This window comes from Melanerpes formicivorus, unplaced genomic scaffold (assembly GCF_026170545.1).
Source record: "Melanerpes formicivorus ecotype bairdi unplaced genomic scaffold, bMelFor1.0.p_v2 SCAF_2, whole genome shotgun sequence".
Classification (NCBI taxonomy): domain Eukaryota; kingdom Metazoa; phylum Chordata; class Aves; order Piciformes; family Picidae; genus Melanerpes; species Melanerpes formicivorus.
The window spans coordinates 40,220,789-40,240,310 of record NW_027142354.1 but is presented as its reverse complement, the minus strand read 5'-3'; the positions used below and the strand labels follow the sequence as shown (position 1 = coordinate 40,240,310).

At 42.1% G+C, this 19,522-nt stretch overlaps 1 protein-coding gene across 1 annotated transcript; it reads left to right on the top strand.

Moving 5' to 3' along the window:
- The first annotated feature begins 6,810 nt into the window (after nt 1-6,810).
- LOC137446087 (potassium channel subfamily K member 16-like) lies at nt 6,811-16,422 on the top strand. The gene is made up of 5 exons (XM_068148431.1): nt 6,811-7,023; nt 10,372-10,486; nt 12,862-13,028; nt 14,762-14,927; nt 16,199-16,422. The coding sequence occupies exons 1-5, from the start codon at nt 6,811-6,813 to the stop codon at nt 16,420-16,422; spliced, it is 885 nt and encodes a 294-aa protein (XP_068004532.1).
- Nucleotides 16,423-19,522: the final 3,100 nt, after the last annotated feature.

The following is a 19,522-nucleotide window of genomic DNA, read 5'->3' as shown; positions in this document are numbered from 1 at the left end:
TCTGAGGAAGATTTGGAGTTAACCTGGCAGATAAAAGATGGTTTTTCTTCCTTGACTGCTTGTGAGGAAGGGGAAAACCTCACAGATGTGAAGGATGGAGCCAGTGATAGCAGGAACCATTGATTAGGAAAAAAAAAATTGTAAATTCTAATTTATCAAGATGAAGGAAGGTAAAATCTATAGATTAGTACTACTAAGGAAATATTTCATGCTTCAGCACTGCAGTGAAAGTTAAAGACATTCATGTGGTGCAGTGGTAGCCTTTCTAACTGGGAGAAGAAAATGGGCGGCAAGACTCTGCTATTCCCCTATCTGTGATAGTCTTATGCATCCCCTCTTCCTGTGAGCACATCACTCATACCTGATTTATTCCTAGACTGAAAGGAAACAAGAGGTACAGTAGCTGCTCTAGTGTTTGTGCATTGTTGGCTATATGGGGTTTCTAACAACAGTTGCATCCAATGCAAACAGATGGAGAAATTTCTTTTTGGAAGTGAGGATGGGGATTTAGTTTTATGCATAAAGGAAAGCTATCAGAGGAAGTGGAGAGTTAAGCAGAAAGGAAGAGTAGAAGAAGAAAGAATGTATTCTGACTGAATTTTTTTTTGGGGAAAAGTTAGGTGCTACCAGTCTCACACAGAACTTTTCCTCAATAAATTTCAAACATATACAAAATAAACTAATTGCCCAGAGTCACTAAGTTGCATCAAACAGCTTCATATAGAAGCTAAGGGTACTGATTCCAGTACTCTCTTGTCTCCTTCTCAAATTCTCCATCTGAGATGGAGAAGGATTTCTTCAATTTCAGGACCCATTCTGTTCAATATGTTTATTGATGATCTGGATGAGGGGATTGAGTCCATCATCAGTAAATTTGCAGGTGACACCAAGCTGGGAGTTAGAGGGGTCAGTTAGAGGGTAGGAGAGCTCTGCAGAGGGTCCTTGACAGGCCTGGCAGATGGGCAGAATCCAAGGGCATGAGATTTAACACATCTAAGTGCCAGATTCTACACATTGGTCACAACAGCCCCATGCAGTGCTACAGAGTGGCTGGATAGCGGCCAGGCAGAAAGGGACCTAGGGGTACTGGTCAATAGTAGGCTGAACATGAGGCAGCAGTGTGCCCAGGTGGTCAAGAAGGCCAATGGTGTCCTGGCCTGTATTAGGAATAGTGTGGCCAGCAGGAGCAGGGAAGTCATTGTGCCCCTGTACTCAGCACTGGTTAGGCCATACCTTGAGTCCTGTGTCCAGTTCTGGGCCCCTCAGTTTAGGAAAGATGTTGAGTTGCTGGAACGTGTCCAGAGAAGGGCAACAAAGCTGGGGAGGGATTTGGAGCACAAGCCCTATGAGAAGAGGCTGAGGGAGCTGGGGTTGTTTAGCCTGGAGAAGAGGAGGCTCAGGGGAGACCTTATTGCTGTCTACAACTACCTGAAGGGAGGTTGTAGCCAGGAGGGGGTTGTTCTCTTCTCCCAGGCAACCAGCACCAGAACAAGAGGACACAGTCTCAAGCTGCACCAGGGGAGGTTTAGACTGGATGTTAGGAAGAAGTTCTTTACAGAAAGAGTGACTAGCCATTGGAATGGGCTGCCCATGGAGGTAGTGGAGTCACCATCACTGGAGGTGTGTAGGAAGAGACTTGATAGGGTGTTTGGTGCCATGGTTTAGTTGATTAGGTAGTGTTGGTTGATAGGTTGGACACGATGATCTCAAAGGTCTTTTCTAACCTGGTCTGGTCTGGTCTGGTCTATTCTATTCTATTCTATTCTATTCTATTCTATTCTATTCTATTCTATTCTATTCTTACACAGAAAGTGTACTGCAGGTAACAACATGAGAAAGCGCAGTTTCAGCCAAACCAAAGTCTGCTAGGCCTAAAATATGTCAACATACTTACTGCACTTTCCTTTGTTGATCCTCACCCTTTCACACTGTTAAATCAGTATCTTAGAGGCAAACTCAGGGCCCCATTTTATACTGTCTAAGAGTGGGGGAAAATGTGTGCAGAAGCCAACTAAGTGGAAAATAAGTCTCACAAACAGAAAGCATGGGAATGTTCAGTATCCTTAGTAACAATAATTCAAGGGAGGGAATGATAGGTCCCAGTGGAGATTATTACCTCAGGGTTTATAGGTTACTACCATTTGGTTTCTAAACAGAGCAGAATTAAAACAGGTACATAAAAAGGAGCTTGGTAGGATTATTAGAGCATTGTAGTTACATTGGAAAGCTTCTTTCAAAGGGCTATTCTGCAAACACACTTTTTTGGCCTTATTTAGTTTTGAAGTAGAGAAATTAAAATACAGAAGAGTAGATTAATGTCTTTTTGTCTTAAAAGTTTTAAATTAACAAGATGTGTGTGTGTGTGTGTGTGTGTGTGTGTTTGTGTGTCTCTGAAGTTTGTTTTAAAACTGGCAACACAACCTGAAATATATTATAATGTATTCTTTTTCTCCTTTCAGGCTTGGGAAACAAATGAAATTCTTGTTGCAGTCCACTATTTCCATTTAAAAACAGTTAATAGCCTTTATTATTTCCCTTCCTCTTCTTTTTAAAAACAGGTATGAATAGACTTCAGATGTCCAGGCTTAATTGGTAAAGGTATAGAAATTATTTGTCTTTGGCAGCTAAATCCATTGCCCCAAAGAATTATACTCAGTATCTTCAGCTTGCATTAAGATTAAGCAAAACTAAAATAACCAATCAAGAGTCTGGCAAATATGTTTGTTTATTGAGATTCATTGTATGTATTCCAAATGTTAAAATTACCTAATGAACTAGTAGTCTTCTGCATTTTGATCTGGGGAACACCTATTGTCACTGATGGTAGTTTTGTTTGTATCAATATGCATAAAGCTGTAGTAATGACACCCAGCTGGCATCCAGAGATGTCTGTGCAAACGTGCATTTTCCTGGGTTACAAAATTCTATACAATTTGATCTCAGACCTTTTGCTGATTTAACTTGTCTTTTCCTCCCAAGGAATGACACTCAATAAGGGTAAAGCAGCACAGGGCAAAGACTTGTAAAACACAAATGAGATGTGAAAATGTAACTGCAGTTAGATCTTATATAGAATGTAAGGTCATTGTTGACTCCATACTACTTTATTGCATAATATCTGGTTATGCAATAACTTCTTTCACACTTCAGAATAGAAAAAAAATTAAAATGCAGTGTAAAATACGGTCTATTTCTCTGAGATACCCAGAATTCCAGACTGAAGTCATCATTTTTCACAGTAGTGAAAAACTTACAGTTGTGCATTTGGAAGAGTTTGCGTTGTTCACTTAAAGATAGAGCAATATATTGACAGAAGTCACATATCACTCTTGATGCACATTTCCTTAAGTTCTTGATAATTAACTCTGTGACAAATCCATAATTGTTCAGGAGTACATGGTGAATTGGTATGTTTAAGTCTACAGAAGGTATATGTTCAAATTAACAAGTAAGACACAATTGGTTAAGAAATATTGCTGTGATAGCTTTTTAATTTTAATTTTGTGTAACAGTCAGCACAGCCAACACATGAATTGTAAGCTTTATGCAGTATTTAGAATACACAAGGTGAGATAAAATTCAACTCTGCTGTTGCTTTGGGAAGAGAGAGTTCAAAGATTTGATTTGAGGCAGGAAAATTTACAGTCTTCCCCCTTTTGTATGTCTGCTTTGTTGGAGATTATATTAAAGTGTCTTTCTGCCAGAATCTTTATCTGTCTGTCTTTTCTTCTTCTTTTGTACTCCGTTATATACAAGTACTGTCCAGTTCTGGGCCCCTCAGTTTAGGAAAGATGTTGAGTTGCTGGAACATGTCCAGAGAAGGGCAACAAAGTTGGTGATGGATTTGGAGCACAAGCCCTATGACTAGAGACCGAGGGAGCTGGAGCTGCTTAGCCTGGAGAAGAGGAGGCTCAGGGGAGACCTTATTGCTCTCTACAACTTTAGAATAGAATAAACCTACCTGAAGGGAGGTTGTAGCCAGGTGGGGGTTGGTCTCTTCTCCCAGACAACCAGCACGAGAACAAGAGGACACAGTCTCAAACTGCACCAGGGGAGGTTTAGGCTGGAGATTAGGAAGAAATTCTACAGAGAGTGATTGGCCACTGGAGTGTGCTGCCCAGGGAGGTGGTGGAGTCACCATCATTGGAGGTGTTTGGAAGGAGACTTGATAGGGTGCTTGGTGCCATGGTTTAGTTTATTAGGTGGTGTTGGATGATGGGTTGGATGTGATGATCTCGAAGGTCTCTTCCAACCTGGTCTAGTCTAGTCTAGTCTAAATATACACTGAATTAATGTTTATACAGATTCATTGAGGAGAGCAGGGCCACCATCCTGCTGGGAAAAAAAAACATTTCTATTCTATTCTATTCCCCTACTCTACAAGGTTCCCCCCTAAACCATATACCCAAGCACCACATTCAACTGTGTTGTTTACTCTGTAGTTTCTTGAGCACACAATTATTTTTAGGGTTTTTTTCATCTTTCTGCAAAAACACTGCTTTGTACGTCAGCCCCAGGACACATCACATATCCTGTGTCTCTCTTAACGTTCTTTCCAGTTCTTTGTTATATTACCTATTAACCAAATTTATTTTCTCTTAACATTCTTTTCAAATAATAATAGTGGTAAAGATGATAACAGCTCATCTGAAAGTTGATTACAAATCATTTCACATGGCCAACCAAACAGGATATACCTTTACTGTTGAAGTACTTTAAGTAGGAATGTCTAAAATATTGAGGTAAACACACCTTGACAATTTTACTGACTCAATTCAGAAAACCCTTCAGAAAATTAAGTTCCTAAAAGTAAGCCTCAGCCAGCACTTTTTTTTTCTAAGGCATAACTTAGGCTGCCAAGTTTGGCAGTTGGAATGCTTTGTTTGAATCGAATTGAACAGAACAGGGCATAAAAGACATTCAGTGCTGTATTTGTTCATTTATGACTTAATTGATAGTTTCATACTATTAATTGTGAAACCTCTTTCAGCTGTGGGAATTCGTCTCAGCCTGTGCCTCAGCCCAGCTATGCATATGTGTCTGCATCCATTCCAGAAAACCAGTAGGCTAGCATTCTCTTGGACTGGTAGACATAGGTCTTAGAAACTACATGACAAACATCTGTATCTCTCACCAGAGACAGCCCTGCTAGCATAGCAGACAGTTGTGCAATATTCCAGGCTTCTCTACCTGTAACATTTCACAAGGTATGGAATAACATGCTGTGCCTTTTAATTATGGAAATCAGATGTAAGAGAAAAGTTCTTGTTAATACTCAAAGTAATTATCTTCCTTAGCACACACCAAGAGGTATTCCATCAGTCATAAGATGTTGGACATCTGAGTTGCTTCAGATCAGTTTGCTTTTACAATGTTATTGCATTTTTGGTGATATCAATGCCACTATAGCTTCTGTCTTCCAAATATTTCGTATCAGCTAAAAAGAAATGGTAGAGCACCAAAACTCCAAGCTCCTGCTGTTGAACTTTACTAAAATCTTTTTGTCCCCTGATCAAGAGAGTGATCCCAAAGTCCAAGAAATTTTTCTGGCAGTTATCAACAATACTTTTCACAGTGACAAGTGGCCTTCTGCTGCTGGTCAGTCATCATCTTTTGGGCAGAGATGACTGGTCCTAGGCTCGGAGCACAGTTCAGCTGTCAAGTGCAGGGATTTTCCCAGATACCCATATGAATGAAACAGTATTTTAAGTCTTTGAGCACTACTGCTGTTTGAAGGTATGTGAAAAACAATCTGAATACTAAGAACAGGATGGATGTCTCTATCCAGAACATTGTAATGGGAAGGGAGTTTAATGACAAAGCTGCAGCCCTAGACACACAGCCCTCTTGCCCCGTGTATGTTTTCTTCCAGAAGCAGTGTGGCATACATGACGCCAGTCATAAAGCTCTTCCTACAGAAATATATGCAAGCCCAGCTCATTTCCAGTGCATGATAATCATTTAGGCTCTCATGAGTGAACCTCTAATGCTTTTTTAGCTAACAATTAACCTTAAGCCATCCTTCCCCCTTTACGCATTGGGATTAAAAGGCCATACAGAGACTGCAAGCAGTAGGAACGATTGGTTCATTCTCTAACTCTATGGACTAAGGAGCGGAGTCATCTGGCAAAGAATTCAGGAGCAGCAGGACAGGCAGTGAGGAGACTGATCTCATTAGGGTTAGAAGAGAAAGAGAAGGTCTGACTTGTGACCAAGCTGAATTCAGGATGTTCATGAATTTCATCATGCTGTTTTCACTGGTACCAGCAAAGTTTATGTGGTACAGACAGCAGCTATTGACTTTTCCATTTATTCAGGTCTGTAGTCTTTTTTGCTCTGGGAAGTCTGCTGTAATTAGAGACTTTGTAGTGTTTTCTTGTACAGAAGTCTAATATTTAGAGTAGGGCTTTACTTGACAAGACTTTAAAAGCCTGTGATCCTATATTGGTGTGACCCTGGGTAAGTCATTCAACCACAGTTTTGCTTTGGCTTCCCAGCCTGGAAAACAATACCAATCCCAGTGGGCTTGTGTCAGGCTTCATTCATTTGATTGGGATCTTTGGATAACAGTTTTTCAATAGGAGAAAAATAGTATTCACATTCTTATTAATCCATAAATGTTCTTCCCTTCATTTGGTTAGAGAAAAAATGTGGAGGGATAAAATTTGCCTGTTAGTCCAATTTTATATAGGCCTATATGCAGTAGCTGGCAACACAGGTGTGTGATTCCTGAGTGTCCTGGGTAGCACAAGGTTTGGAACAGCATCCTGTTAACTACTGAGAAGGGACTGGCAGTCACAGAGCAGCAGCATGCCCCTCTTCACTCTACACAACCAGCGGATCAGCTGGACTCCTCTCCTGGTTGTGGGGTATCTCTTTTACCTCCTCCTGGGTGCTATGGTGTTCCAGCTGCTAGAGAAGCAGGCAGAAAGTCACTTTCGGGACCAGTTCCAGCTGGAGAAGCTCAAGTTCCTGCAGAACTACACATGCTTGGACAGACAAGCCCTGGAGCAGTTTGTACAGGTAAGAGGAACAGGTTCCCATTATTTTGACTCAAGCATTATTTTGGTTAGAAGAAATTACACTGTTGTGGCCAAGCATGTTGTAAATTGATCTGCCATCAAGAACTAACTGTACAAAGAAAAGGCAGAGGTTTCTCGAGCCCATTCACATACCTCTTTATCTTGATCTTGCACTTCTTTCTTTTCCCAGTCATGAACTCACCAAATCTGCTGAGGCACCTTTGTACTACCTAGCAAAAATTTCAGCTTCATGGTCTTCAGTTCCCTCATTAATCATCACAAGGGAGTAATGTGTGGGGACAAAAACCAAGAGTCGAACCTATAAGAAGTAGGTTGCCCTTCCAGGCTTCTGCAGTCCAAACCTGTGAAAATTCTGCCTTTATGTTGTACTAGAAATCATCTGATAGCTTTGAAGGTGGTCCTTCACTTTCAAACACCTAAAGAAAAACTAAGTCAACCATCATGAACTGTGTTATCACTTATAAGAGATAAAGGGCTCTTGCTCAGTATGGGCTGTCCATTAACAACATCTTCAATTACTTTTATTCTATTCCTCAAAACTGGCTAAAAATGTATTACTAGACCTTCCTTGATATAACAGGCATATTCTCATTCTAGTACTGCAAGGATTGGACAGAAATCCTTTAAATGCCACTTTCTTCATGTTCAAATTCTTTCAAATTGCAGAACTGGGTATCTAAATAGTTTGAACTCTTTCTACTGCATCATTAAATCTGATAGTTAAGAATCATAGTTAAAGAATCATAGAATCAATAAGGTTGGAAGAGACCTCAAAGATCATCAAGTCCAACCTGTCACCCAACGCCTCATGACTACTAAACCATGGCACCAAGTGCCACATCCAATCCCCTCTTGAACACCTCCAGGGATGGTGACTCCACCAGCTCCCTGGGCAGCACATTCCAATGGCCAACAAGTCTCTCAGTGAAGAACTTTCCCCTTACCTCAAGCCTAAGCTTCCCCTGGTGCAGCTTGAGACTGTGTCCTCGTGTTCTGTTGCTGGTTGCCTGGGAGAAGAGACAAACCCCCTCCTGGCTACAACATCCCATCAGGTATTTGTAGACAGCAAGAAGGTGTCTAGAAACTCTAATGATGCTGCAAGTTTGTACTGTCCAAGTCAGAGGACTTTCACATTGCCCTGATCAAAAGCATAAGCTTTCGATCGACAAAAAGCCCAGATTCTGTAGGTGGATTTAAGCAAACAGTGAATTTCAGCTAAGAAAGGGAAATGCAGGTGCATGAACCTCTGTCTAAAATGACAATGTTCTGTTTACTAATACTGTGATATATTCCCTGTGGGATATTTGCTATTAGCCAGAAAATTATGGCAGTTTTCAAAAAATTAGGTGCCTAAAAACATGCCCTTTTTTTTTTCCAGCTTCACCAGTTGATGATATTACCTGCCTTTCCTTTATCTCTGTGATAATGGTTATAAAGAGGAAAACCCTGATTCTCATTCTAAACCAAATATATCATAGGATTGAAAGGTTTAGTTAAACCTCTGGTACCCTAGAAAACTTAGGAAGGGTTCACATGTGTAGAATCTTTCTCTGGCTTGAGTGAAGCTCCCTTAGCACTGCTTTGCTACTCAGAGAATCACATTTTGCTGCATGTCTGCTGCATTGCATACAATTATTTCTCTGGTAAACTGTTCCAGACAAAACCAGCTGAGGGCACCAAGTTATCACCTACTATGCACCAAGCTTCAAAGTACTTAGACTTTATAGTCCTTAATGTAAATGTAAGTGCAGGTGCCCTCTGACTCATCTTGTCATCTATAAGACCTCTTAAGATAGTTAATAGTAGGGAATAGAACTCTTTCCATATTAGATCTCTTAACTCTAAAGCAGGGAAGCAATCTTGTCTCTGTACATCTTAACAATAGGGTTAAGGCTGCATGTTCATCATATCAGAAATTCCAGTCTGAAAAGTCACAGTATTCGGGCTGTGGTGAGAGATAGCCACTAGATTCAGCCTGCTCAGCTGAAAAGTATAAGGTAGGTCCTTTTATTGCCAGTTCTTTAAATCTAAATCCTGGAATATGAGAATCAACCCATGTTTCTTACCCCATTCTGTTTAATATCTTCATTGACGATCCAGATGAGGGGATTGAGTCAGTCATCAGTAAATTTGCAGATGACTACAAGTTCGGAGCAGGTGTTGATCTGTTAGAGGGTTGAAGGGCTCTGCAGATGGATCTTGACTGGCTGGACAGATGGGCAGAGTCCAACATGATGGCATTCAACAAGTCCAAGTGCCGAGTGCTGCACTTTGGCCACAATGACCCCATGCAGTGCTACAGGCTGGGGTCAGAGTGGCTGGAGAGCAGCCAAACAGAAAAGGGACCTGGGAGTACTGATTGACAGCTGGCTGAACATGAGCCAGCAGTGTGCACAGGTGGCCAAGATGGTCAATGGCATCCTGGCCTGCATCAAGAATAGTGTGGCCAGCAGGAGCAGGGAAGTCATTGTGCTCTTGTACTCAGCACTGGTTAGACCACACCTTGAGTCCTGTGTTCACTTTTGGGCCCCTCAATTTAAGAAGGATATTGAGACACTTGAACATGTCCAGAGAAGGTCAATGAGGCTGGGGAGAGGCCTTGAGCACAAGCCCTATGAGGAGAGGCTGAGGGAGCTGGGGTTGCTTAACCTGGAGAAGAGGAGGCTCAGGGGAGACCTTATTGCTGTCTACAACTACCTGTAGGGAAGTTGTAGCCAAGTGGGGGTTGGCCTCTTCTCCCAGGCAACCAGCACCAGAACTAGAGGACATAGTCTCAAGCTGCACCAGGGGAAGTTTAGGCTGGAGGTGAGGAGAAAGTTCTTCACAGAGAGAATTGTTAGCCATTGGAACGTGCTGCCCAGGGAGGTGGTGGAGTCGCCATCCCTGGAGGTGTTCAAGAGGGGATTGGACATGCCTAGCTGACAGGTGGCCCTGAACTGTAGCTCAGGTAATGAAACAAGATGAATAGACTAGGGAAGGAGAGAAGAGAATCTGCCTTTGTTTTTTATGGCATAACTTTACATTCTTTTCCCAGTGGAGGAGGTCTCCCTCCACTCCTACTTAGTCTTCAACTAGTTATGGAACCTCTCCTACTTCAAATGGTTCTACAAGGGTTCAAGTTCCTGGCCAACTCTATTTCTAAGTTTTACCATGTCAGCATGAAGCCATTTTAATCAGAGTTTACCCTGTTATCTGCTAATTGCTCTGCTTGTTCAAGATGAAAAGCAGTATTTACTTCTATCTCTCTCTGTTTTTTTTTTCTGACATGCTTCCTGATTTGTTCTGATGGGTTATTCATCTTTGCTCCTTTGACCTCTTTTTGTCTTAGGTCCTCTTGGAAGCATGGGAAAAAGGGGTCAACCCAGAAGGAAACTCTACAAATCCCAGTAACTGGGATTTCAGCAACTCCTTCTTTTTTGCAGGAACTGTTGTCACCACTATAGGTGAGGTACTCATTTTCCTTACTTTTCCTTATAAAGAGGGCATTCCTCCAGTAAAGCCCTCAGAAATATGCAATTCTTGGACAGAATACACCTGCAGTACAATCTTAACTACTGTGGGCTATGGTTTTCTACTGCTTTTCAATTTTACTTGTTATTATTGTGTATCCAGCCTATTACACCTGCATAAAACAACTGAGTGTCTACTTGGTACATGCAATATTGTTTTGTACATGCACTGCACATCTTATAACCCACAAATGCCGCTCAGGTTGGGTGCCACCTGGCTTGTGACCAGCACTGTGGAGAGGGACCTGAGGGTCTTGGTGGACAGGAGCCTCAACATGAGTGAACAGTGTGCTGCAGTGGCAAAGAAAGCCAACAGGATACTAAGTTGCATTAATAAGGGTATCACAAGAAGAGATAAAGATGTCATTCTCCCACTCTGCTCAGCGCTGGTCAGACCACTCTGAGTACTGCATACAGTTTTGGTCCCTGCTATAGGAGAAGAATACAGACAGGTTGAAAGGGTCCATACAAGAGCCACAAGAATGATCAGAGGACTGGAAGACCTGTCACGTGAAGAATAGTGTGGCCAGCAGGAGCAGGGAAGTAATTCTGCCCCTGGACTCAGCACTGGTTAGGCCACACCTTGAATCCTGTGTCCACTTCTGGGCCCCTCAATTTAAGAAGGATATTGAGACTCTTGAACATGTCCAGAGAAGGGCAATGAGGCTGGGCAGAGGCCTGGAGCACAAGCCATATGAGGAGAGGCTGAGGGAGCTGGGATTATATAGCCTGGAGAAGAGGAGGCTCAAGGGAGACCTTATTGCTGTCTACAACTACCTGAAGGGAGGTTGTAGCCAGGTGGGGGTTGGTCTCTTCTCCCAGGTAACCAGCACCAGAGCAAGAAGACATAGTCTCAAGCTGCACCAGGGGAAGTTTAGGCTCGAGGTGAGCAGAAAGTTCTTCACTGAGAGAGTTGTTAGCCATTAAAATGTGCTGCCCAGGAGGTGGTGGAGTCACTGTCCCTGGAGTTGTTCAAGAAGGGATTGGATGTGGCACTTGGTGCCATGGTTTAGTAGTCATGAGGTGTTGGGTGACAGGTTGGACTTGATGGTCTTTGAGGTCTTTTCCAACCTTGTTGATTCTATGATTCTATGCTTCTAAAGCTGAGAGAACAGGGTTTGTTCAGCCTTGAGAAGAGAAGTCTTAGGGGAGACCTCATAACTATGTACAAGCACAAAGCACAGCTCTCATGGGGAGGGAGACTCCCTTTTTACAGAGTCACATGGTAGAGACAAAGGGTAATGGGTACAAGTTGCTACTGGGGAGTTTCAGACTGGATTCAGACTGGGTTGCAGAAAACTTTTATTCACAACTCAAACTATTAGACATTGGAATAAACTCCCAAGGGAGGTGGTGGATTCCCCTACATTAGACAATTTCAAGGCCCAGTTAGACAGGGTGCTGGGCTGTTTCATTTAAACTATATTCTTAACCTGAAAGGTTGGACTAGGTGAACCTAAAGTTACCTTCCAACCTGGTATTCTATGAATCTATGAATCTTGAGGTTGCTTTGAAGCACTCAGTTGCACTCAAATCAGAGATCCATGGAAAACTACAATACTCTTAATGATATTTTTCCTATTACATTCTCTGTTGGCAGTAGTGATTGCACAGACCTCCATCACAGGCAACTTGTAGACAGCTTTAATTAGGATAGGATAGGATAGGATAGGATAGGATAGGATAGGATAGGATAGGATAGGATAGGATAGGATAGGATAGACCAGACCAGACCAGACCAGACCAGGTTGGAAAAGACTTTTGAGATCATTGAGTCCAACCCATCACCCAACTCTATCTAATCAATTAAATCATGGCACCAAGTGCCACAGCCAGTCTCTTCCTAAACACCTCCAGTGATGGTGACTCCACCACATTCCTGGGCAGCACATTCCAATGGCAAATTACTCTTTATATGAAGAACTTCTTCCTAACACCCAGCCTAAACTTCCCCTGGTGCAGCTTGAGACTATGTCCTCTTGTTCTGGTGCTGGTTGCCTGGGAGAAGAGACCAACCCCCACCTGGCTACAACCTCCCTACAGGTAGTTGTAGACAGCAAGAAGGTCTCCTCTGAGCCTCCTCTTCTCCAGTCTAAGCAACCCCAGCTCCCTCAGCCTCTCCACAGAGGGCTTGCACTTCAAACCCCTCAGCAGCTTTGTTGCCCTTCTCTGGAATTGCAGAAATCATAGGTCCATGGGCTCATGAGACTTAACATAGTTACCTTTCCAAGACTAAGAACTTCCCCTGATGGCCTGCAGGCTGACTGTAAAGCCTTTCATGCTGCTGCTTTCTTCTTTTGTTTTTGCAGGTTATGGTAACCTGTCACCCAGCACGGTGGCAGGGCAGACCTTCTGTGTCTTTTATGCCTTATTTGGAGTGCCCCTCAACCTGGCCTTCCTTAATCAGTTAGGGAAAGGCCTCAACTGTCATCTGCTTACCCTGGAAAGATGGGTGCAAAAGCCAGGCCGTGCTCAGGTACAGTGTCAATCTATCATTTATTTCCACTGTTTTCAAACTATTTATTGTACTCTTCTCAGATAAGGACTGCCAGTGCCAGATTGGGTTTCCTTTTGTGTACCTACAATTTTCTGAACCCGAGCCAACTACATTGCCCTCTACATCAGAAAATTTATATACTCTATTTACCTGCAATAGCTTCAAAGCAATTTGCTTTTCCTGGAAGGACTCTAGATTTGCCTTTTTAAAACCTGACTCAGCAAAACTATTAAGCAAGCACAGCCTGAGTTTTGAGCAGGGTCTTTAAGTTCTGATGACCTTAGCAGAATACTTGCACATACACACATTGCTGAATCAAACTCCTCTTATCTGGCCTATGCCAGCATCTATCCATGACCTAGCTCTACACTGTGCAAAGATAACTTATTTTTACTGGCCTGCTAATGTGTCTTGAATTACCTTCCCTGTCTGTGCCAGCAATTTAGCACTTCCTTCCTTTTCATTGTTTTTCTTTTTAATGGAAATAAATACTACTCCTCCTTATAGTTTAGTGATGAGTCATTGAACTGTTCCAGATGTTTTGGAATAAGGGAAGGACTGATAACAGAAAATAAGTGAAAGTCATTTCTAACAAAGTCAGTGCATGTTTCTGAGTAAAGATTCCATTAATTGACCACTTTAGTAAGGGGAAAGGCAGATCAGATATGTTAGATATGTTGAAAGATTTCAGAGTTCTTGCACAAGTGGCTTTTTCTCTTTCATTTGCAAGATCTCTGAATCATTGTGTTCTTTACCTACACCAGGGAAGCTATAAAACCACTCTCAAATGCAGAGGTTTTTTTTTATAAGAGCAAGCAGTTCTTGAGCTGCATGACCTATATCTGTACCTCAAATACATACAGTTATACCACCAGAATGATTTTCATGCTGGTATAGCCTCATCATTACTGAGACAATAACCCCATGCAGTGCTACAGGCTGGGGTCAGAATGGCTGGAGAGTGGCCAGGCAGAAAGGGACCTGGGGGGTACCAACACACTGATCGATACTAGGCTGAACATGAGCCAGCAGTGTGCCCAGGTGGCCAAGAAGGCCAATGGCATCCTGGCCTGCATCAGGAATAGTGTGACCAGCAGGAGCAGGAAAGTCATTCTGACCCTGTACAGAAGAGGAAGCTCAGGGGAGACCTTATTGCTGTCTACAACTACCTGAAGGGAGGTTGTAGCCAGGTGGGGGTTGGTCTCTTCTCCCAGGCAACCAGCACCAGAACAAGAGGACACAGTCTCAAGCTGTGCCAGGGGAAGTTTAGGCTGGATGTTAGGAAGAAGTTCTTCACAGAAAGAGTGATTTGCCATTGGAATGTGCTGCCCAGGGAGGTGGTAGAGTCACCATCACTGGAGGTGTTTAGGAAGAGACTGGATGGGGTGCTTGGTGCTGTGGTTGATTAGATGGTTTTGGATAATAGGTTGGACTTGATGGTCTCAAAGGTCTTTTCCAACCTGGTTAATTCTATTCTATTTCTAGTAGCACTTCAGGAATGTGATTTGTTTTTTTTTCCCCTTATCACTCCTTAATTGACATTTCTGGCAGAATTTCTGTGATCAGACAAAGCATCATTTTATCTTTCCTTTTTTTTTTTTTTACAGTGTTCCAAATTGGAAAGGGTTTGTGATTCAAGATAGAAGCAGACCCAGAATTTTCTACTAGACACCTGCTCGGTGCTGTTTTGATGCCATCTTTTTGTCTTTCAGGTGGTTCAAACACTGGCAGTAGCCACCTTCCTGATCACCGGGACCTTGCTTTTTCTAGTGTTCCCACCTTTAGTATTCAGTTATGTAGAAGGCTGGAGCTATGGAGAAGGCTTTTACTTCACCTTCATCACCCTGAGCACCATTGGATTTGGGGACTATGTAGTAGGTAATAAAGAAGGTGAACTAGATTGAGCTTTGTTGAAATTTGTTACTGTAATATAAAGCTAAATAGGGAGAGCATAGATATCCATTCCACTGTTAATTTGGTACAAGAGCCAGCTGAGCCCGACTGGCATTAATGAGCTCATGTGTTATATGACATGGGCAATTTTCTCTTGGCAGCTGAGAGTTACCAAACTCATTTCACATATGGCACTGAACACCCATTCAACAGTGACCATGTCCAAGCTGATATGAAATGTCATCCATGAGTGGAATATAAATGAAATCTCTTTGTCAGTATGAAGCCTTTGAACCACCTTCTCCTAAGAGCAATTTGTTTCAGCAAGTGCCTACCACTCCCAGTAAGAAGTCCTGTCCAATATGAAATGATCAGTACATACAAGGAGAATATTCCTGACATCTCCAGGATGCCTGTGAAAGAAAACAAACCCACAGAGATTACATAATCTGTAGAGATCTAAACTGAGACACAGCAGTACAGACACATGAAGAGCTATTTTCCCCCTGCTTATTTGAACAAATGCTCTTAACAGATAATGTATAGCGTGTTTATTCATTAAAACACTGCAGTCTGTTATGTCATGAGTAGCAGCTCTCCCCTCCTACAAGCCATAACTATGTCCCAAAAGGGGCTAAAACCCCATCCCATGCTGTATATGGGCACAGTTTCATGATGATCTCAATGACAGAGACTAAATTAATGGCTGTGGTGCTGCTCCGTGCCATGCTGCAGAAATATCAAACTGAGGAGTAAGATTGCCATAACTAGTTCTTCAACATGTCTGTATTTCTCATAGAATATTCTCCAGGTGATTTTGAATCCTGGTAACTGAAGTATATCACACTACAAAAAGCAATCACTGTCTCACTGAGGCAGTAGACTGTATTTTCCTATCATTTAAGATCCCCTGTGTGTGTCTCAACTAAATTGTGGCTAATACAGATTCAACATTGGGTTTCCAAGATGCATCCTAATGGATGGCTTGAAACATTCAGTTTTGTACAACCCTGATTAACATACAGCCTCAGCTTCAGAGATTTGATGCCAACTGTGAGCTAAGATAAGCTTAACCTGAGAGTTGGAACACAAGTAGGAAAAACTCGGGAGGGGTTTGGGGGGAAGGGGGTGGATAGTGAGGGTGGAAATCACACAAACTTATTAAACATACCGTTTTTCAAAGGGGTAAAGAGCATGTATGTTGTCTGCCAGACTGTCTGTCAAGATTAATATGAAAAGTTTCCTGGATTTTTCAGGCACAAACCCAAATAAGCACTATATCCCAGTGTACAGGAGCCTAACTGCAATTTGGATTGTTTTTGGCTTGGCCTGGCTGGCTCTGGTCTTCAATGTGGGAGCTGACATGATGGAAAAATTCCTTCAGCTGAAGTGGCACAAGCCTGACTTAAGCTTGACAGAAGGATCCACCATCAAATTGGAAGATGAACCTGAGCAGCCTAGAATCCACATCCCTGGCTGAGCAAAGTACACAGGAAGCAGCCTTGAAAGCAGATCTTTCATCTCCACCTCACAGTAAGCAAGCCCTGTGGATAAAGGACCAAACCACAGCTTGTGGACTGTTTTCTAAGCAGGAAATGCTTCAGTTGCATTGAAATTTCTACACACTTTATAGGCATCAGCCAATTAAAACCTCCAAATAAGTAGCTCTCATGGTAAAACTACTGTCCCAGGATTCATTTTACAGTTCTCTTTTACAATTCTCACTCAACAAAGGCATCTTGCCCTGACGTAATTAATTGTTATGCTTTTTCTTTAGTGGAATTCAGTTCTTATAATCATTCATGTTTTAACAATCCAGAGTGACTGCCTCCCAGCTGCAATGAGAAGTTCTGTCATCACTAATCTCAAGTGGAAGAAATCAAGTACAGAAACATTTCATTTCCAATTAGAAAACAAACAAAAACACAGAGGAATTTTGACAGTAATGAACACTTGCTTAATGACATCCCTTTAATTAAGATTAATGTGATATTCTCTGAAATTCATAGAATCATAGAATCAACAAGGTCGGAAAAGACCTCAAAGATCATCAAGTCCAACCTGTCACCCAACACCTCGTGACTACTAAACCATGGCACCAAGTGCCACATCCAATCCCCTCTTGAACACCTCCAGGGACAGTGACTCCACCACCTCCTGGGCAGCACATTCCAATGATGAATGACTCTCTCAGTGAAGAACTTTCTCCTCACCTCATGCCTAAACTTCCCCTGGTGCAGCTTGAGACTGTGTCCTCTTGTTCTGGTGCTGGTTGCCTGGGAGAAGAGACCAACACCTATCTGGCTACAACCACCCTTCAGGTAGTTGTAGATAGCAAGAAGGTCTCCCCTGAGCCTCCTCCTCTCTGGCTAAATAATCCCAGGTCCCTCAGCTTCTCCTCACAGGGCTTGTGCTCAAGGCCTCTCCCCAGCCTCATTGCCCTTCTCTGGACACATTCAAGTGCCTCAATGTCCTTTCTAATCTGAGGGGCCCAGAACTGGACACAGGACTTAAGGTGTGGCCTAACCAGTGCTGAGTACAGGGGCACAATGACTTCCCTGTTCCTGCTGGCCACACTATTCTTGATGCAGGCCAGGATGCCATTGGCTTTCTTGGTCACCTGGGCACAGCTCTCATATAAAATGTTAACATTTCTTTAGTTCCTGGGCTAAAATGCTTCTCTCTTAAATTGTTCAGAAGTTGTGTGTCTATCATGCCCTGCCTGGACTGTCACAATTAATTTCAAAATGGACTGACAGCCCAAAGCAGGTCCTTATCCTTAGCACTTTGCATTTTGCAGCCACTTGAAAATGGTACTTTAAACTAAACCTAAAGGGAAGCAGACTTCCTTATTTCCAGACAGATCAGAAATATTATTAGTGTTTGGCATTTGCTTTGGGGCAGTTGACTGAGGAACTACCATGCAGAGCTGATGCTGTCTGATTATTTCTAAAGAAGGCTGATGTATTAAATCTGATCCTCAGTCATGCTTATAGAATTGCCCGTAGGAAGCTGGGAGTTTGATTGTATTGCAGTTACTGCAAATCAAAAGTAGCAGCAGCCATCTCCAAAAACACAGAAAAGCCAGAGGGACATAAAATCACCTTGAAACAGACTTGTCACTAAGATAAAAAACTGTAGTCATTCATACTCTGTATTAAACTGTAGAAACTTGATAAAGCCATTATCCAATCATTGAGTACCACACTAGCTTGTTTATAACCATCACTAGCTTGTTCTATGGGTATGCTTATAATTATGCACATACTGCTATTTATCCAGTATGTTTATCACTCACACTAACCATCAATTAATCCTTTTATAGTCCTTTTAATGTAAAGTGTGAGTGAAATGTGTCTGGACATGTAGACTAGACCCAAGCTAATTTATGGCTGACAGGCTACTCTTATATCAAGTGCCAGCCTTTCATAAGCTGCTTTGGTACTTCATTTGGGTGAAGTGTCCATAAAGCATGTAGAGATGCATGTAGGTCACAGATCTCTTCCTGCATATTCTGTGCTAAATATTTACTTCTGAAAAAGTCATAGCAGAGACTTGCTCTTACAGCTGACCTGGTGCTTGTTTTCTTTGCTAGTTGCTGACATAGTGTAGCTGCTCCAATCTGGAATGCTGGCATGTAAGAATGCCAACTATGATTTATATAACTCATTACAAAACTGAGTTTTAAAATGCCTAACCCCATCTAAGATTTTCCTCATGTCTTACTAGTACCTACCACACAGATTTTATTTCCATGGTTTTTGCACTGATCTTCCTCTATGCCCTCAGCTCTTCCAATAAGTTCATACATCAACGTTCTTTGTAGCCTTTCACTGACAGCCATCTCTCTCCTGGCTAGCTTTTTGTATCTTTGGAAATCTCATGGGAAATTACTCTTTCAACATTCTCTATTCTTCAGACATAATGTTTACATATAGACTTGCTAACATCAACGCCATCACCGTACTCTCTGCCTGCCTTGTGTCAATACTGCAAGGACTGTTTGTGGGAAAGACAAACCAAAAGTTTCCTGGCTTTTACATCTAACCTGTCACCTCTACCTTAATTTTATTCCATGCCTTTCTTACTTTCTGTATCCACAGCCAACCACAAAACACACACCAGTCTAAAAGTGATTCTATACAGTGATTTACACCATGATGCATGCCATGAAAATGATAATGACGTTTATCAGGGATAGAAAGCACGCATGCACCACTTGCTGGCAAAGCATTTCTTAAAATCATTCTTACTTACCTGACACCTGATGGTGTGATGGGTTTTAGGAATTGCCCCCAAAATAAATCACAGAGACTAGCTCAGCAGGTTTTGGAAGCAAATGAATTAGCATTAGAATTAACATTAGAATGAATTAGAATTAGAATTAGAATTAGAATTAGAATTAGAATTAGAATTAGAATTAGAATTAGAATTAGAATTAGAATTAGAATTAACCAGGTTGGAAGAGACCTTTGAGATCATCAAGTCCAACCTATCATCCAACACCATCTAATCAACTAAACCATGGCACCAAGTGCCCCGTCCAGCTTCTTCCTAAACACCTCCAGTGATGGTGACTC